Source organism: Coturnix japonica, chromosome 9 (genome assembly GCF_054131305.1).
Source record: "Coturnix japonica strain WE chromosome 9, WE-NBRP24, whole genome shotgun sequence".
Lineage (NCBI taxonomy): Eukaryota > Metazoa > Chordata > Aves > Galliformes > Phasianidae > Coturnix > Coturnix japonica.
Window position 1 is genome coordinate 2,782,255 of NC_140671.1, and position 19,187 is coordinate 2,801,441.

Sequence of the window (19,187 nt, forward strand, 5' to 3'; positions counted from 1 at the left end):
AAATATTTAAAATTAAGATGGCAGATTACCACTCTGATAGCTTTTTGCTGACAAGGCATTGAACAGTGTTATCTGAGAGGTGATGGTATAACCTATTCTTTCTCCTCCAGCTGTGTGCAGCACTACTACCTCTCACCCGCCTGCTTGTCTCCAGCAGCAGTGGTGAGCAGGAATGAGCATTCTGCTTGGAGCTGACAGCTGCAGCCCCATGGGTTGGGAGGAACAGCTGCCACCCGCACTGGGGCTCATCTGCTGGTGCCTTTTCTCCTACTTGCATGTGTCACATACTGAGGTGGGAACCTTTCCATGGTCAGCGCCATAGCAAAAGCAATACAGTCCTCAGTGTAATATCCTTTGGGAGGGAAGACTGGTTGTGCTCTTTTTGTGGCTTGAGAGCTTTTTCAGAGAATTTTTAAGAAAGCATGCCTATGGTTTTGTTAATTTAATTTGATTCAATGCAATCTTCACATAGAAGTAGATTTTTCTTAGCTTCTTTAACAATCTTTAACAATCTAACAGTGGAGATATGCATGGGGAGTAAATACCAAAGCACATAAACACTGGGAATTGATAGATTTGTCTGATTTTAAGATGACTGAGCAGTTATATTTGACTTAGGGAAAAAAAAAAAAAGCCACAAATGCAGAAATAAATGGCCAGCTGAACTTAGCATCCACTGCAAGAGAAAGCCTTCAGCCTTCTCTTGTTTTTCTTTTCTTCCTATTTTAAAGACTTGTGTCACCTAATGTTAAATTTGATTTGATACATTCATGCGGCTTGTTAAGTGACTACGAATAACCAGGCATGCTTCTGACTGCAGTCAGTGGGTCAGCCTTTGCACCTGTGAGTCAGCTCAGTCTTTTCTGTCACATACAGTAGCTGTCTCAGTTGCACAGTGTCACTGTTTTAGTTACCTCTGTCAAACGTGCAAAGTCCCTCCACACACACAGTGGTTGTGCAGCATTTACAAGTCAGCTTTTTGGAATAGAAAGACCATTTTATAAGCACTTATAACGAGGTTTTGAAGAACAAAAGTGCTTCTCAGATATTTTTTTCTACAAAGGGAAACAGAAATGGTAAGTACTTACAACGTAATTGTTTGTGTATTCTGAAGAATATTTTGATTGCATTTCTTGGCTGCTTTTGAATCAAGTTTTTTCTTTTTTTCTTTCTGCAAGTAGGGGAGGAAAGGAGGATTTTGGTGTTCATTAGTAAATAGTTCTTAGAAATTGTAAAGTTATGATACGAGTAACTAACAGTGTGTAGCAGACTGTGGACTGGGAAGAAAGCAGGAGTCATGTATAAGAAAACAAACTGTATTTACTATATACAACCTTCAGAGAGAACATGAGAATATATTGGCTCAGCCCATGCTAGCTCCAGTCAACTCCAGTAAACTGAGCTGGACCGCATTAAAGTAACAGAGCACAGCTCCATTTAGAGGATATGTCAGAATGAAGATGGATCAGTAGAGCTGCCATTTATATAACAGCCCGTTTTACAGTCCCTGCATGTAATTTCTCTGGCAGCTTCAGTTAAGGTAACAGTCTTACTGCACAGAGCTGTTGACTTTTTGTAGTTAAAAGGCTTTTAGCATTTTGATTCTGCTGTCATGTAATCTGCATTGATGTTTTTACCACTGAGTATGTTTCTTATGGAAATTATGTCTAAAATTCCTGAAAAAATCTGTGGAGGCTGGTAAATGACAGTATATAAGCACTTGCGTATACAATAATATTGGTGGCTTGTTCTTGTTCAGGCCTTTCCTGAAACGTGAGGTGATGGATATCCATGTATCACTGAACTGCAGAATAACACAATAACACAAAACAGAAGTTTCTGCTTCTGTTGATGCCATTGCTTCAAGAGGCACTGTCTATTCTAATAGTGAATCTACTTTATGATGTCTGTAGTGAAGGAAAGCAATGGTACACATGCCTAATAAACAAGGACAATTACTGGTGATAGAGACTAATCTTAGTTTTATCCACATGGCTGCCAACCATCTTAAAAGGATAAATATAGCTGCTAGGAAACTAATCTAACTGCATCAGAAAGCAAGCTGAGGAGAAAAAAATACATAGATAAAAAATCAAACAGCTTTTAACCTTCTGAAAAGTTGCGGGGAAAAAATCAAAACATTCTGGTTCGGAGTTCATGCAGATTCAGTCTCATTTCCAGCTCACATGCTTTTGATTTTCCCTTTTGGCAGTTTGTTCAGATTAGAGTCGGTGGATGGAATCTCAGAGGAGAATAAAAGCCAGTGTTTTGAAAACTAATGAAGTAATTATCCAAAGCATTATTTACAATGATTACTTAGAAGATAATGAGACCCTTTAATTATGTTTGTTCTGCATAGCTAGCCTTTCAATAATTCAGAGTACTACTGTTCAATTTCCTCTATATTCACTTTGCACATTTTTCTTTGGAAAACTCCCAGCTGTTTGTGATGTGTGACTATGGGCCCATATTCTGGATGTTGTTTGTCACATGAGAATCACCTGCTCACTTCAGCTGGAGTAGGAGGCTTTTCAGAGTTCAGGCTTCTCTGACTCTTCAGTGTAGTGTGGAACAAAATAAACCATGGCTTAAACAAGACCAAACCTCGTAAGAGCTGTGGCTTAAAAGTAGCACTACTGTACAGTAACATGCATTAATCCAGTAAGTAGAGTTTCTGCTGCTGTTTATCTTTTTGCAGGTGAAGTTTGAGTTTACTTTCATTTTGGGAATCGTGTTAATTTTGTTTGAAGCATACGTTTGTTTTTTTAAATAGCCTTGCTCACTTGTCTATAAAAAATGCAGAACATCATTAGTACTTTAGCAGCTAATAAATATTTCACTAATATATTCAGGAGCATCCGTGAACTTGCTGCTAAAACAGATAATTCTGCTTAAGCACATGCTTAAATGTTACTGTCCCCGAGGAGATCCATCGTTTGTCACAGGCTTTATCTTAGTTTGGTACACTGGTGAAGCACAGACTCGCTACATGCAGTGAAGCTACTCCAGATGAGTAGGGCTGATGGTGTAGTCATTGATGCTTAGAAATCAATAAGAAGAATGTTAATCTCAGGCTCCAAAAGCTTGGAGTTTGTCTGCTGGCAGTTTATTTAGAATCACATCGACTCCTGTTGGTATCTTCCCATCAGCTTGGAGAGATGCTGCAAAGGGCAGCTGATCTTATACTTACCTCTGATTACTTGGCGGCAGAAACACAGCCTAAGCAGAAGTATATTTTAATTACATTGGAATATATTTTAAATACACAAAAACAGAACCAAAGTAGAGCAAGATAGAAGTTCAAATTTCAAAGAGCATGTTAAGCAATATTATTTTCTGTTTCACTTGGTCACTGTGCAATTACATTTAAAGATGATACATTTAAGTAGTGGTGACATTGGCACTGAAGCTGCCAGCTATTGCTTAAGTGTAAGAGGAGTGTATGTCTCAGTGGCTAGTACAGAAAGGACTAGCTTGGCAAAGGGTCAAGAACACTGTGACTACTCATTTGCAATAAAACTCTTCATTGGAAAATAGGAATCTTTGAATTCCACTTATTTATCCTGTATCTAAATATTTGGGTTATCTTTTGAGAAGGCCAAGCTGGAAAAATGGAAAAAAAAATTTCCTTTCCAGGAGTGTCAGAATGCTGAGAATGCTGACCCAGCCTCCCCAAACCTTGGATTAAAGAAACAAGGTGAGCCACAAATGTTTTGGAAGGAAGAGAAGAAAGGCATTGAGAAAGAAAGGGAGAAATATTTGAGTAATATGTCTGTTGCCTTGAAGTTTTAACTAGTGAAATGATGCTGTCTGACTTAATAAAGTCAGAAGATCTGTAAGCCAATTTAAGCTTCTCTCTGGGGAGTTGAAATGCTCTCAAGCCATTTTTTCCCCATCTATTACAGAAGAAATCTATCAGTCACATTCTGGATCGTGGCTACTCTGTACTGGATTCCCCCAAGGCAGATCAATCATTTCCAAAGGCAGCTAAGTCCTTGATTAAAGATCAAGAGGAAGACAAAGTAGTGAGTAACCTTTTTTTTTTTTCCTATAGGGTTATTATGCACACTAATTAATTAAAACATAAGAACCTACTGCTTGGTATGTTGCTCAGAAAGGGGAGATCAGAAAGCATCTTGTTTGTGAGCCATATCATAACATTTGCACACCTCATTTGGCTACAAAGGTGGGCTATTTTGGATATGCTGTGCCTGAAGTCACACACTCATCCTATGTGAAAAGAGTTGCTCCAGAGCTTGTGAAACTTATGACAGAAGGCGCGTTCTTGATATCTCTGCTAAGTCTGAAGTGAGACATAGATCATGTTTAAAGCCTAAACTCACAGGCCCGGAAGGCTGTGCCTACCCTTTCATTCTGCCCCTCTTTTGTCTCTGTTGAGGACATGCTTTTAATCACAACAACAAATAATTAAGAACTCTAGTTCAGTATGTACTTCTGTCTGACCCCACAGTTTGCCGATGGTCATCACAAAATGATTTCCACAAAATGCCTGGTGAATGTGTATTCAACTGTTACCCACTTGTGATATTCCTGTGACCATATTATTGTCCCTCATCAATACGTTCTTAGGCATTTATTGTTAGAGTAACTGTAGTTCCTTCTCCCATTCCTCACGTTAAAAAGTCCCTGCTTCCTAAGCTGCCTACCAAGCAGCGCATCCATTTTTAAATAAATTAATTTGCATGTGTAGAAGAGTGCATTTAGTCTACACCTACAATATAAAGCTTTTTTTAACCTACAGATACTGCTCACAAGACTACTTAAAAAAGAAAATCACCTAAAACTTGGTTTAGAACTGCTGTAATGACTATAGCAAGTTCCCACAAAGGACTTTGAAGTTATTTAGTAGCATAATGTGTGATCCGCATTGCTGAAATGGCTGGGTAGTTGACAGCCTAGGTTTGAAGTTTGGAGGCTAATTTTAGGTTACAGTAATCTTGCCCTGTGCCTGAGAACTTGATCCCAGATGGTCAGGTCAGCCGCTGCCAGGACAAGTTGGGAGAATGGCTCCAATGCTCTGGGTCTGTGCAGAACACGACAGCTGGGCACGTTTGTGTTCACTTGACTTTGGAGCTGTTCATGAGGCTTCTGTCAGTCATTCATACAGTTTTCCCTAGAGCATATGGGAGATGCAGTATGAGGAAAATAAGAAGGTGGAACAAATTAGTCTTAATGAAAAAAAAGGAAAAAAAAAAACCACAGGAAGGTAAAATTCAGCAAGTGTTGAAATGTACTTTTAATTTCAGCTGATTGATGTGAGGTTTTTTGTTTATTTTTTTAATCCTAAGAAATAATGGGCATTATTGTAAACTTCAAGTGAGTCTGAAGAAAATAAAGGCAAAGCCCCATTGCTGCCCTGTAACCCAGTTGGATTTGCAATCTAGATAGCTGGGTTTAGCTGGCAGGTTGGCTCTCTACATTCTTCTCATCTAAGGCAGTTTATTGCTAAACTATAAGCAAGCATGTGATATAAAGAATGACTCACAGACTTGTAGGCCAGGATGCTTTTCTTGCTCTTTTATATCCTACACAGACGTAAAAATAAGCGCTCCTGTTGACTTCCCTGTCATACAGTACTGGGAAGGTAAATCTGAAACTGTTTTGATTGCATTGAAATCTATTTTCTGTGACTTAAGAAGATGTGGTTTATTGCCATCTATAATAAACTTTTAAGTTCCATGCTTTCACATTGATGTATATAGCACCACTACTCAATATAGTGACATATAAAAGAAAAACAACTGAGTTGTGTAGAATAGTGGCTATTTAAGTAAGCAAAGACGTACGTGACGTTCTTGTGTAAATGAATGATTTATTGCAGTTTGAAAGAAAGCCAACAGCTTTGTGAGGAAGCAAGGTTTGGGGGAACTCAGTGGTTTGGAAATGGGAGCTTGGATAGGAAAATGGTTTTCATTTTTTCATCCCCAGGCAGGTGAAATAAGCTAGAGGAGGAGAAAGGGGGAAAGAAGTTGTGAGCAAGGCCAGGAATAAGCAGATCCCTTTGAGCAAACCTTCATCTTGCTTTTCCTAGTGGCAGCAATACACGGTGTCAGAGCCAACCCTGCTGCTGTGCAGATTGCTCCCATTAGCACCAGCATTACCTCCCTTCCTCCCTCACCATCACAGCCACAATGATCTGTGCCAGTTCTGGTCCCAGCCAAGACCTTGTTTGGCTTTATTTCTCTTTGAATCTGTTTTTTATTATACAGCAGTCTAGTAGAGAAAAGGTATTCATAATTGCAGTGCCTACGTGGGTGATGAAAATGGTTTAATTCAGTGTCCAGCAGTAATTTTTTTGGAAAAGTTTGTTTTTTTAATTGTTTCATTCTCACCAAAATGCTTTTTTATGCAGTAACTTCCTCCGTACACAGTTCTGTGCTCTCCCCTCTCAAATACGTTTCCAGTTATTCTATGTATTTGCTACTTCTTCTGTTTCAATGTCTTTTGAAATGTTTCCCACCAGCAAAATGTCAGGCAAGCGAAAGAGAGTAAGAGAGGAGGGAACTCTTCAAAAGGGACTTCTGGATTCCTCCCAATTGTCCTGGGCTGTAACTAGCAGAAATCATATAAGCTAAAACTGTGACAGATGGTTTGTGTTTGTAGTACGAGTGGTTCTAATGACCACCTTTGCTTCACAGAGTGATGCAGAACAGCTACTAGAAGGCTTCTTTTCAATCTCAAGCAGCTGTATTAGAAACAATTCACTTTTCCCGTATATTTGGTTTGTTTTGCTGTTCTTTCTTCCTACTGTGTTTTGGTGGAAGTTATAGCATAAGGGAAAAGAATTGACTCAAAACTTCCTCTGCTGCAGAGAGCCTCTAGTTTGCTACTGCAAGGTCCAGCTTTTCCCAAGCATGAAATCTACTCCCTAAATGGTACAAAATGCCAAGTCATGCTGATGAAATAAAGACAACCTGACTCATGATTAGTAGAGAAAGGATGACAATATGGGTAGCAGTGTTAGGAAAAGCAGATGACTTTAGTTTACTCTTTGGGAGCGGTCTAAGTTATCCTCATTTATTATGTTATGCAAAGTGAAATACCACCTGCTTCACTGGTGCTTGTAAGACAGCACACAGTGTGTGTGATAACAGGAACCTTCATTGTGAAATTTCCTTTAAACATCCATAAAAGAGGAATCAACCTTCCTGAAAGAAAGAATCATGAACTGCAGTGATCTGTGCAATATGGTGTGAGGCCATTTCCCCAGCAGCTTCATGTTGGTTGTTTAGGTTTCCCAGCTCTATGATGCAAGACTTGCTGTTATTGAATGTAGCACACTGTAAAGATCGTGTGATTTCAGCAATATCTTGTAATTTATAAAAGCAATCCATGCTAAGCTCTTAGTACACTTCAAATAACAGTGAATAGTAATGCATATTTACTCTGTACCCTGTCATTCTGTATTGGGTAACAGTAGAAAGAACAAAAGGCCCACACTCTTTGTGCTTCCTTATCCCCTTTAATTCCAGGGATGTAACAGAAAATGCACTCTTTTGCTAGAGTAATCTGATGAAGTAATACCACTTACCATCTAACTACACGCCACTTATAACCCTGCTCTTTCACCCACCTTCTACATAAACCCAACATGAGGTTTCTAGAATTGACAAACAAAATACCATGCAAGGAGTAAAACGCTTGTATTAATATCACTTATAATTTGGTTTGCAGTGGTGGTCTACCACTTCATAGCATTAGCACTATTGACACCATGCTAAGCACTGTACAGGCATAGGAATGGGCTCTGCTACGGACGTACTGCATCCTCAGTTGATGTGTGAAGGGCACATCTAATTTGTTCCATCAGCCTTCTCCAGCTTCAGGGCTGTACTTGGAATCTGGTGCTTTACTATGCAAGAGCAGATTTATGTAATACCGGCCGACTCACTGAGGTACTTTAGATGCGTTGCAATGTGTTTTAATGAGATATTGATGCATTACGTTCCGCAGTTCAAAAAGGGCAGCAAGAAAGCAAAACAGACACCTGAAAAGCTCCCACACTTCAGACCTGAGGACAGCAGCAGACGGAAAGGGAGCTCTGTAACTCCTACAAAGAGCAAGGTAAAGCTGTTACGTGTGTCAAGTCCTCCAAGTGGCCTCACTGCCAATTGCTGAAGCAGCTCTCACAATGCTGGCCTGAATCAGGGGCAAAACAATTTTGCTTCCCTGCTGTGAGCGTTTTGGTTTTATGGTCCAGCAGAAACTGCTGTGCTGTCTGTAGCTTTACATAAGGGAAACAGTGAAGATACTCTCAAGATTCCCATCCAGCTGAGGCAATGCTCCATGTACCCCCACAGAAACCACCTGTCCCGCAGTGCTGGGGGCTATCAGTGATAAGGAAGGTTCCTCTGCTGTTTATTCTGCTTCATCTTTAACATTTGCTAATTGATCAGCTCTCTAGAGCTCTCAGTGCTTCTCCCTTCAGCAAACACAAACGCATAAAACCTGCTTATTAAAAAATAAATCAATAAACACTTAAGCGTTTGGCATCTCTCAGACTTTTTACTGTACCGTTTACTCAACGGCTAAATGCTCAGCAGAAGCAACTTGCCTGTTAAATACTCATGTGCAAATGTAGCAGGTATAACTCATCACAGCTCAATTCCTTTTTTCTCCCTCTTTTTGCTCGTGGTAAAATGAACTGTTTCGGAGCATCGCATGCAGCCGAACCGGGAGCAACGGCTGCGGGTCGCCAGGTGCAGCGGGTGGAGGAAAGCACCGAGCAGCACCGCTCTGCAGCACGTTACTCCTGAAGGGGGAAGTAGAGGAGCTGGAAACGAGGGGTGAAATGGAGCCAGGGAAGCGGATGGAGAGGGAGAGGGAGGAGTAGGTGGTGGTTTGTTTTGCTTTGCTTTGCTTTCTTACCATCCAGACCTATTTTAAGTGAAAATACTTAGATTTCTTGTTGCCTAACCTGCTCTGTGTTGCCAGTGACGATAACTCCTCTATCCCGACCCCCTCTATCCCGACCCGTTTCTGTTGAGGAGTGGAGGCATGGCCAGCGTGGTCTGGCAACAGCCACTACACTGCAATAGAGAGATCTGTGCCTAAGTCTCTATAACTTATCGTTCAGGCTGGGTAACGTTGGAGAAATTATTATTTTTCTTTTTAGTTTTAAATATGGCTTCATGCTGCTTGTGGAAATGTTAAAGTGTCATTAGTGTGAACCACAAGAGCAAAATGTAAGTGAGGTGATAATGGAGGGGTTGTTTAACGCTGCTGTAACTGAGGCCCTACACAGCTTTAGGTTGTAAAGTCAGTTTTCAGCCACGTTAACATTCATAGCAGTGTATGACATGAATCGGGGTGAATTATTTCTACACCAAGCTCAACTTAAACTTCATCTGTGTAATCAACATTGTTGTGTCTTGCTGGCATTCACTGAATGGAAGACTTTTTGTGCCTCTCATTGCTTTGAGTTATTCCTCTCTTTCCTGTTGATTGATTGAGACTGTTTCTTGTTCGCCGACTGTATCACTGAAAGATCTTAAAAGGAGAACTTTCTAATAATGCACTTTCAATATGATTTGTGAAAAACTTGAATTATTCCTTTCCCCCAGACGCAGTTTTAGCAAAATGACATTAAAAATGTATTTTCTCTTTACCAGGATGTCAGCCCTTCAACTTCACTGATGTTGCCATCCAATAACTCTGCTGTCATCACAAAAACTATTACCAGAACATTTCCTTTAAGGCAGAAAAGGCACTTAGTCAGTGTTAAGGCCCACCACCTGCAAAATATCAACAAACAGTCAAAAAGTGTAAAAGATCTGGAGATCCACATGCTGCAAGTGGAGTGCGAAGAACTCAGAAATCGGCTCGGATGCTTAAGGGTAGGTTAAAATCTAGTTCTGTTCTTAATACGTAATTATGCCAGTAAACAATTAAATCGAGTGACAGAATGGTTACAGCTGAAAGACACTCTGGACATCATCTGGTCCCATTCTGCTCTGGCAGAACTCCTTAGAGCAGGTAGCCCATATGCAGGTGGCTTTTGAAGATTTCCAAAGAGAGAGATCCCACAACCTTTGGGGCAGCCTGTGCCAATGCTCCACTACCCACAGAAGAACCATGTCCTGATATTCAGAGAGAATGTATGTGTTCTGGTTTGTGTTTGTTGTGTCTTCTGGCACCACTGACAAGAGCCCAGCTTTGTCATCATTGCATCCTCCCCTCAGAGATGCTGTGAAAGAGAAATCCCAATTTTCTGGTGGCAGAAGATTATTAAGTAAAGAAAATCAAATGCATAAATATAAATATATTGCTAGAGCAAATATTATTGTTCTCTAACAATAAATTCAGCTAAGAGAAATTCTGTTACTGTCACCACATACTTAAGAAAATAGAAATTGAAATGTTTGTCATTCAGGAAGGCCTGATGGGGCAGAAGCTGGGCAACACAGAAGAGCTACTGAAACAATCTCAGAAGGAGCTGTTGTGGCTTCAGAGACAACTGTCATTTATCTCCACGGGAAGCCCCGTGTGTGTTTTGGCAGCTAATAAGGTGAGTTCTGTTAACAGTTCCAACTCCTATTTTACAGGAGGGGAGGATTCATCATAAGTTATTCTTGTTTTATTGAAACAAAGCACTGCTGTTCTAAAAGTAGTAAGAGAAAGGTGGGCCTCCTAAGATGTACTTTAAATAATTGTATGTAATTTGTAGGGACCAGAAATAACATCTCTGGAGAGAGAATTTTTGGGCTGTGTACTCGCTCTTGGTATTAAAATGGCACTTCCTAGACCTTGACTGTGTGCAGAAAGATGTCTCACATTTTATTGCTTTCCCTAAACAACCCATGTATCAGCAGGTGTGATTGTGTTATTGGGATTGTTATTCTGAGGAGATTTCTGGGCATGACAGTGACATACAGGACTGTAATTCTGTTTCCTCTCAGCAGCGCCATTAATGTGCATTCTTATTTACCAGCAGCCCCTCATCAGCATAGCTGCATCCAACCCTGAGCAAGCAAAAATGAATGTCAAGCTACATTAGATTTGATGCTGATGTTTGGCAATATAAATTACCGAATAAATATTAAACTGTTTATGTTAACATTGTCTTAACCTCTTCTAGTTCTGCTAAAATGCGAGTCCTTACCTGCCATGCCTCAATAAGTTGAATATTTCAAGTCTGAAGACTTAGATTTCTAAACATTTGCCTGTGGTAAAGCATGTGTTTTAAAATCCTCATACCAGCAAATCTGTGCTGGTGGTTTAAAAAACAAGGTGCTGTGGTATATCTGAGCTATTTAATTTACTCATATTTTCTGTATTTTTGAACACAAGGTTTCCAGAAGGTTGATGGTAATGTATATATTTTACACATTTGAACCTCCACACATACCCATGTCCATAATATACGTGCTCTACACCTACCTATGAGAAGGAATGAGGAGAGTTGGTTTCATTCCGTGTCATGTATTAACTATGTGATCTTACAGTGATCTGACTTCTTTTCAAGTACCTGGCATAGGAACATAAGGCAATAGATCTGCTCATTTGGTCTCTAGTTTAGGCACGATAGATTTCTAATATGTGTCACCTGGAATCTTCTGGTATTACTTTGCATCATATGCTGCAGATCTGCATTTGTTGCTGAAGTACAGCATGTGGTAAGTGCTGATATAGTTGTAGTTGGATTTAACACTTGCACAGAGCTCAGCTGAGGAAAAAAATGTAACTTAGCAAAATTAGAACTGAAAAAATAAACAAGCAAACAGTCAAAAAACAACTTATGCCACAAATGGGTATGAAAGTAAGGCTGCGCTTGCCTGATGATCAAAGCCATAATCTAATCTGGGAAGGAACATATGATCCTGAGTAGGAACAGCTTTTCTCTCTGAAAATACCAGTTTTGTTTTTTCTGGGTACATGAGTAATCTCTGGGAAGGTCATTTGGGGCTGAGATCGGCACAGAAGAGGAGCGGTCTCGGGTACCTTATTTGTAGATGTTGGGCTTCCCATACAGAAAACTGCGATCTTTCTAGAATGTTACAAATAGGACGTTCAGGGAAGAAAGCACATGTTGACTGATTATTATCGGTTTCGTTCCTATAATGGGGATCATTTATAGATGCAACCTGTTACTCTGAAGATCATGCTCTGATATCCTGTAATGTACTTTAAAGAATTTAAGAAAATAGTGCCTTGGGAGCGCAATATTTCTTTCCTCTTTTAAATGCAAAAAGGAAAACACACTCCACAAAACTTCATGTTTCCTTGAGAATGTCAGCCTTAAGAATTCATTATATTATAATGAACTCATTCCCACAGTGGTCAGATTCTGAGATAGAATAATAAATAAAAAATAAACAGATTGAATGTTTTAAAACACATTTATTTAATGCATCCCCTTAGAGTTCTTCCCTCTTGTTGCTGCGGAGAGCCTGGTAGCACACTCATAAGTTTTCACATGAATATACTGGATAGGGTTTTCTTTAGGAGAGGAAAGACAGAATAGTCAGGATGCTCCAGGTAATCTGTCTTAATACCCTTCTGCATTTGAGTTTCTAAGCCTTCCATTGGGCAGGCTGGGCTGTGAAAAAAAAAATTGCAGCTCACATTTACAGTTCATTGGTTCGTGCCAGTAGGCCACAGATGACCTACTGAGAAGATCCTGTGATAGCATTACTTGGAGGTAAAATAAAATCTCCCAGCACCCGCCTCTCCCCCAGTCCTCCCTCTCAGAAACACACCCTTGCCGTGATCCCACTTGCTGCTTGTCAGCTCCCGTCTCTGCTCCCTGCTGCTGTGTCAGGGTTAATACTATGTGAAAGAGAAACTGGCAAATAGGGAAAGCCATCTTTGTGTGCGTATGTGTGTGCGAGCACTGCTGTTTCATAGGCTCTGGCAGCTGCTGCATGGCTGATGATGCTTGCTCTCTCTTTTTCACCCTGCCTCCCTGCAGACAACTAATGAATCATTTCTAGCCTGAATACAAGCTGTGCAAACACACCAATGCTGCCGCTGCTGCCGCCGCTGCTGCTGCCTCTCTCTCCAAGGTTGTAATTTGACACAGTAGACTGCAGAGCTTTCTCGGCAATGAATGCTGAACGTCGGAAGCACTTGATTTGAAGGTATGCTGAGATTTCACCTCTTCTAAAAATAGCTATTTCTGCTAAATGCCGTACAGGCTGACTGAGGGTGGGAGAGCTGAAGGTTTGTAGGTGTGTGTGCGTGTCAGGGGGAGAATTCTTTTTTTAGTTAGCAGTAATGCATCCGTAACTCTAATCAGAGGCAGACAAACTTTATTATTCTGCTGCGATTTGATGATGCCTTTCTGTGGATGTTTTTATGTAGGTGCTGCTCAGAATAATAAATAGTGTTGGTGTCATGCAGTAATACTAGGTAAAGGGATTAAATTCTTGCTAGATTATTCCATCCTCCCTCCTACTGATGTTTAATCTGTTGTCGGTTTCCTGTCGTTTTTATGGTTTCCTATGAAATAAATGCTGTATTCACAGGTTTAGTGGTGCCATGTTTCTTTTCTGTATTAGTGTCTGTGGGCAAAGTTAGTAATCATACTGGCTAGCAGCTCCCCCCTCCCCCGCAACCTGAGCCTCCAAGCATGGTGCATATCAGGCTCTGCTTTTGCTTTGCAGATGTATATTGTCATGTCACGGCAAAGTCATGAATTTCTCCCAAAGCGATGCTGTTAATTAAATTACTTGCGGCATTTGTCTGGCGTTTAATGCTAAACTGGACCTATTGCAAGTAAATCTCTCACCCTTTCTGTTGGAGGGGGAGATCTTCTGCAGCTGTGCGTATGAACGCTCTATGTATAGCTGTATTTGAGAGAATTATGCATGTGAACACATATAAAAGTACAACAGCGTTTTATTATAGGAAATGCAAACAAATGCTAGTTCAAACGCTGGCTATTTGTTAGCATGTGCAGGTATGCTGTTCTCAGTATTGTTGGGAATACTGCAGTTTTATGTCGGTATTTTTTTAACCTCCTCACAAATTGGCTGTCGCCAATAGGCTTGAGCAGAGAAGGTATGCCTTTACAATAGGGAAATGATGATTGATATGACAATTGCATATGGTCTTTATACTGTTTTAACTGAGGAAAATGTACGCACATGTTGAGGCTTTGGGTTTTCTTTTAAAGCTACCAATGCCTGTTATTTTAGTGGTAAGACACTGACTGGGATTTATTTTTTTTTCCCAGTACAGATTGTGATACTGATTTTATGTATAAAATAGCTCAGTGGAATAACTAATTAATGAGTCTTGTCACTGCATCCAGTAAATACAGAGTCTAGTCCTTAAATGACTGGAAATTTTTAGAAGAAATATATAAAATTAAAGCCCTCGATATTAAGAAATTCACTGAGTGTGCAGAGACAGGAAGATAATGCTAGACTGCAATCAACAAAATTTGAATGAGGACTATTACTTGGCAAGGTTCAGAAGCTGCCTTAAGAAAACAGTATGAAATATTAAAACACAGGTCAATGATAGAGTTGAAGTTTCCAGAAATTAAATGCAATAAAAAATAACAGCATACATGAACTGATGTGAAAGTTACTCCAGTCGTTTTTTATTTTACCTTTTTGATCCAGAGGTGTTACATTTTTATTAGAGAAAGGCTTTCAGGTTGACTCGGCTGGCAAATGAGGAGCAGTGATTCAGATCAAATCTCACAGATGACAGCCAGGCTTCGTTAGTATATGTCTCTCATGAAATACACTTGCAATACTTTCAGAACCATAAAGGAGGATGTTGGGTCTTGTTTAGATGACTCTTGGGTTGTTTTTCTTAAAGATTTGGTGGCTTTGTACACACTGCTTTCTTTTTGAAAGGAAAAGGCCCCACTCTGAGTTAAAGCAGAGAAGTGGTTGTGCTGCCTGCAGACGAGACAGCAACCTTGATTTTTCATTGCTATATTCCTGAATGGCTTCCAGCTTAATAACATACGGCGTGACTGTACTTGAGGCAGCAAATGGAGATGCAGTGCTGTTACATACAAACTGATGTGAGTGTACTTGGAGCACTTTTTTTGAGAAAGGTGTTGAATTTTCTGAAACTGTAAGTAAATTATAGCTTTGAAATAACAATCTGATACTTATTGCTTAACTGATGATTACAAGCTTCAAAATCTAAGCAACTACACTCTATATGCAGCCAGTCTTGTACTGATACAAGCTTTGTAAGTACTTTTCAGTATACAAAGAATATGTATCTCTTTGTATGTCCATTCGTTCTGTTTCATATATGTGCAAGATGGGAACACTCATTGTCATTTAGGTAGGTGTATGACACTGTGTATGAATAGGATGTTTAACCACTGAGGTGTTCATTCTGCTGATAGCTTATTGCAAAAGTAGAGGCCTTTCTGGATTGTAGGACTAGAGATACGATGCTTAGAATTGCTGGGTAATTCGTGTTCTTTGGTATTAAGGACTTTTCCTTTACGTTATTCAAAAAAACCACCTGTGTTTAGCATTTTGATAAGGAAATTAGAGTGGCACATAGGTTTTTATCTCAGCACATGGGTTTCTGCTTGTAACATGGGACTTGCTATGGAAATCAGAGCATGATTTCCAGTTCTGCCATGGATCCTGTGAATTGCCCTAAGCAAAGTACTTGCTATCTCTTGGGCTCTGTTCTCTTTCTGTAAATGGGAAAAATAATGAACACTTTCCACTACATTCTGCTTATTTTATTGGCTTCAAATACGAGACCTTCAGACTGAAGACTTCTTAAATCTTACAAATACCCCAAGATTTATAATTCTCTTGACAGCCCACGTAGTACGTTGATCTGTTTAAAAAAAATAAATGTATTTCAAAGGACCAGATGAATCTGAATTGATTTTGAGCTTCTTGAAATAACATTTGATTTGCTGAAGTTTCTGTTGTGCTCATGGGTATGGAATGAAGAGCCTCATTTCCTTGATGGAGGCAGTGGTTTGGTAGAAAAATGTGCAGTGCAAAAGTAAAGACAGAGAAAAAGGGGACTGCTGGTCAGATTTCATTTCATTTTTTTGAATTGTCATTAAGTTTTATCTTTTCTGCATTAGATACAGTTTAACACTTCTTGTTTCTAAGGCCGTAAGTACTACTGTGCTGAATGTTTGATGTTGGCTAGTTAGCAGCTGCAGCGTAAATGTTATGGTGAAGAATAAAGAGGAAGCCATAGTTAGTATGGCAGCACAGCAAAAGCTCTCTTCTCTCTTCTCATCTAATGACAATTAGAAAAATAGCTTTCATTTTTTTTCTTTGAAAACTATTCTTTATTTAAGCTTTTCATTGTGGTGCCTTCATAAAAGCCTGAGCTGGGCTCAGTGTGCTGGTAGCAGCCTTCACTTGTGCATTCCACCTCCACCAAGGCCAGAATTTTATTTATTTTTTTGTAGAGAAGCATAAATAGTTTTTATAGACAGGTTCAGTTACATTTTTACAGCTGATATGTGTGGAGGAAAAAAAAATGACAACAGTATTTTTGCCAATTGTGGAAGGAAAGGAAGCTCTTTTTAAACCAAGCTACTTTGTTTAGTGCTGGCTTAGAAAAGTCCTAGATTGACACTGAAGCCTTCTATAACTTCACCGTTTGGGCCCCTACTGAATATTCCTTTACCTCCTTTTCATGCAGTTGAAAAATGTTATTACTTCTGCATGGAACATCATGATGCCTTTTTGCAGAAATAGAAAACACATCTCCAGTAAGTGTACTGTGGGACTTGCTTAAAAATACACCATAGTATTAATCATCAGGGACTTTTATAGAAATCTGTGGCCGTTTACACCAGGAAGGATGGCAGAGCACAGTATCTCTGACAGTGTGCTGATGAGGTAAACTCTCACTGAAGATTAATAGTTGATAGTGCTTGGAATTCAGCTGGATGAAGCTTCTAGTTGTCACCACAATAAGCAATGTGTGCTTGAGTCTGTCCCATATTTACTGCGTTTCCCCTTTTCTTTGATAGTCACAATTTTATCTATTTGTTAAATCCTTCCTGTTCTCCTACTCCACTGACCTCAGTTCTGTATATAATTTAAAATATTACAAATATTGTTAATTCCAGGGGTAGGTATTTCTCTTTTCCCTCCTGTTTACTGCTTGCTAATTAAATTTTGTAGGTGGCAGTTTGAAATCTTAGTGGGACATGTCATGTGACTGCTAATGCTCTGCAGATCTCTATTACATAACCTTTAAGTAGTTTGGGAAAATGTGCTTGTGTCATACTGGGCCTGACATAAGGCTCTGTCTGAAGCCAATGGTCTGATAGTGTTGTTTTTCATATATATATATAGATAGAGAGAGAGCAACTGTAGAAATGTTGTGGATGGTTTGTTCTGGCACAAGCTTTGTGCCCTCAGTTGTCAGGCCGATTTTCTTACTTCCCTGCAGTGCTTTGCAGTCTGCATTTTCTGCCTTTCCTTTAGGACAGAAGAGGGGAGGAGTTACATTTAAACACTGACGTGGCAGGTAAAGATTACATGAATATTAAATACAGTATGTAGGATTTGTTCTTTTTTCCTGATAGTTTTGTTCATTTTAGATTTGAAGTGACCGGAGTACAGAACAAACACATCTTTATCTCTCTGCCCCCTTCCTCTGGCTATGAATCTTCATTAAACTCTGGCGCATTATGCCAAATGAAAACATAAATCAATAGAGAAGTTTTTATAAAAAAATAAAACTAAAAATGCTGTGCAGGGATGATCAATTTTTAATGCATGGAAATTCATTAGGTTGCTGTTCTGCAGGAGCATTTTTATAAGTGACAGCAATGTGTCTGCTAAGAATTATAGCTTATCTCTCTTTTCCTGAATCAGCACCATCTTTTGGTCCTACTTTGCATAGTTTCACATTTTTGCTGCCTGCAATGTGTTTATATGCTATCCAGTGCAGCTTAAGCACTTCACTGTTGACTGACCAGCGATGTTCCCTGGAGAAAGTAAATCTCATTCTGGTTTCCTGGCCAAGATGTGGATCTTATCTGACGCTCTGATACTTGATATTCTGTGTGCTCAGAGCAGGTCAGAAAAGATCTTTTGTACCTCAGCATTTTTACCTGCTGGGAAGGCTCAGTGTCAAAGGGCTCCTGTAGCCTTACAACAAAAGTTGCAGTTAAGAACTAGGAACAGGTAGTTATTATGTTTGTTGTTTGTTTTTATGAAGATATTTTGTAAGTTTATCATTTCTTACTGAAATATGATTGTGTGCATCTGCATTTTGTTTTGCCTGTAGTTTGTAATAGCTCTTCTCACTGAAAGCCCCTTACAGAGTCCTTAGGAATGATTAAAAATGATTTCTTATCATTTTGCAGATGAGAAATTTTCAAAGTGCTACAGGTATCTTATTATGCTTAAAATCCTTCAGCTGGGTCAGGGGTAGATCTATGGATACTGTTTGTGGGGCTACATCCAAAGCATTTTCCATAGCATTGGTTCTCATAATTAAATATTGGATAAAGAAGGGAGGAGTGATAAACTAGTGATATATATGTGGTTTTTTTTTAAACTTCCTTCCTTTTTTTTCCACTTTGTTTCCCTACGTTGTACTCATAGGAAATAGTTTGGAAATTGATAATTACTATTTTTAAATTGCTGCTATTGTAAATCATGGAGGCTGTAGTCTGTCAGTTCTCCAAATGGCTGCTTGCTCACATGCTGGGTGCACTGAAACTACAAATGTTTCATTGCAGGTAGGGGCCTCTGTTGTTCAGCTGTCTTAAATCATCTCTATATAGAAAAAGAAAGCTTCCTGTTTCTAGGCTACTGCCCCTCCACAGCTGACATTCACAAGTAAGCACAAAGAACTGTCCTTGACATCACATCTGCCTTGTGCATTAAAAGTATCTTTTGTTTGTGGTGTGTAATAGTTGCCACAAGGACAGAATTTTCATAGCAGTCATTGATCTTTAGAAGAAAAGAAAAAATACAGATCTGAGACATATAGCACTGTGTAATTTATTTTTACTACCTGCAACAGTCATTAAAAGTATAATTGGTGACACTATCTAGGAAGAATAATGCATATGTAGGATTGCATTTAAAATTCCACGTTGTTCCAATTATCAGAGTTTCTTAATTTACATCAATAACTGCAGGGCTTAAAAGATTTTCATTCATAATGGCTCAGAGCAGCAGATCTTCTTCAGAAAAGTTGTAAATCTTTCCTCACGTGCATGAATCTTCCTGTTGTGATCC

General features: G+C 39.4%; 1 protein-coding gene across 48 annotated transcripts in view; it reads left to right on the forward strand.

The window, feature by feature from the left end:
* The window catches only part of RIMBP2 (RIMS binding protein 2), a 96,400-nt gene that overhangs the window by 873 nt on the left and 76,340 nt on the right, over positions 1–19,187 (forward strand). For 36 of the 48 annotated variants that reach the window (XR_014931952.1, XR_014931953.1, XR_014931954.1 and 33 more), the window contains exons 2-6: positions 111–292; positions 3,906–4,025; positions 7,975–8,085; positions 9,633–9,857; positions 10,394–10,528. Coding sequence is in view for 35 of the 48 variants with exons in the window: in XM_085509437.1 (XP_085365563.1) it covers positions 173–292; positions 3,906–4,025; positions 7,975–8,085; positions 9,633–9,857; positions 10,394–10,528 (711 nt within the window). In the remaining 13 variants the exon portion in view is untranslated. Of the gene's footprint in view, positions 1–110; positions 293–3,905; positions 4,026–7,974; positions 8,086–8,147; positions 8,855–9,632; positions 9,858–10,393; positions 10,529–12,931; positions 13,101–19,187 lie in introns of those variants that run through there. The other 12 variants (XM_085509465.1, XM_085509468.1, XM_085509472.1 and 9 more) reach the window with 4 other exon arrangements.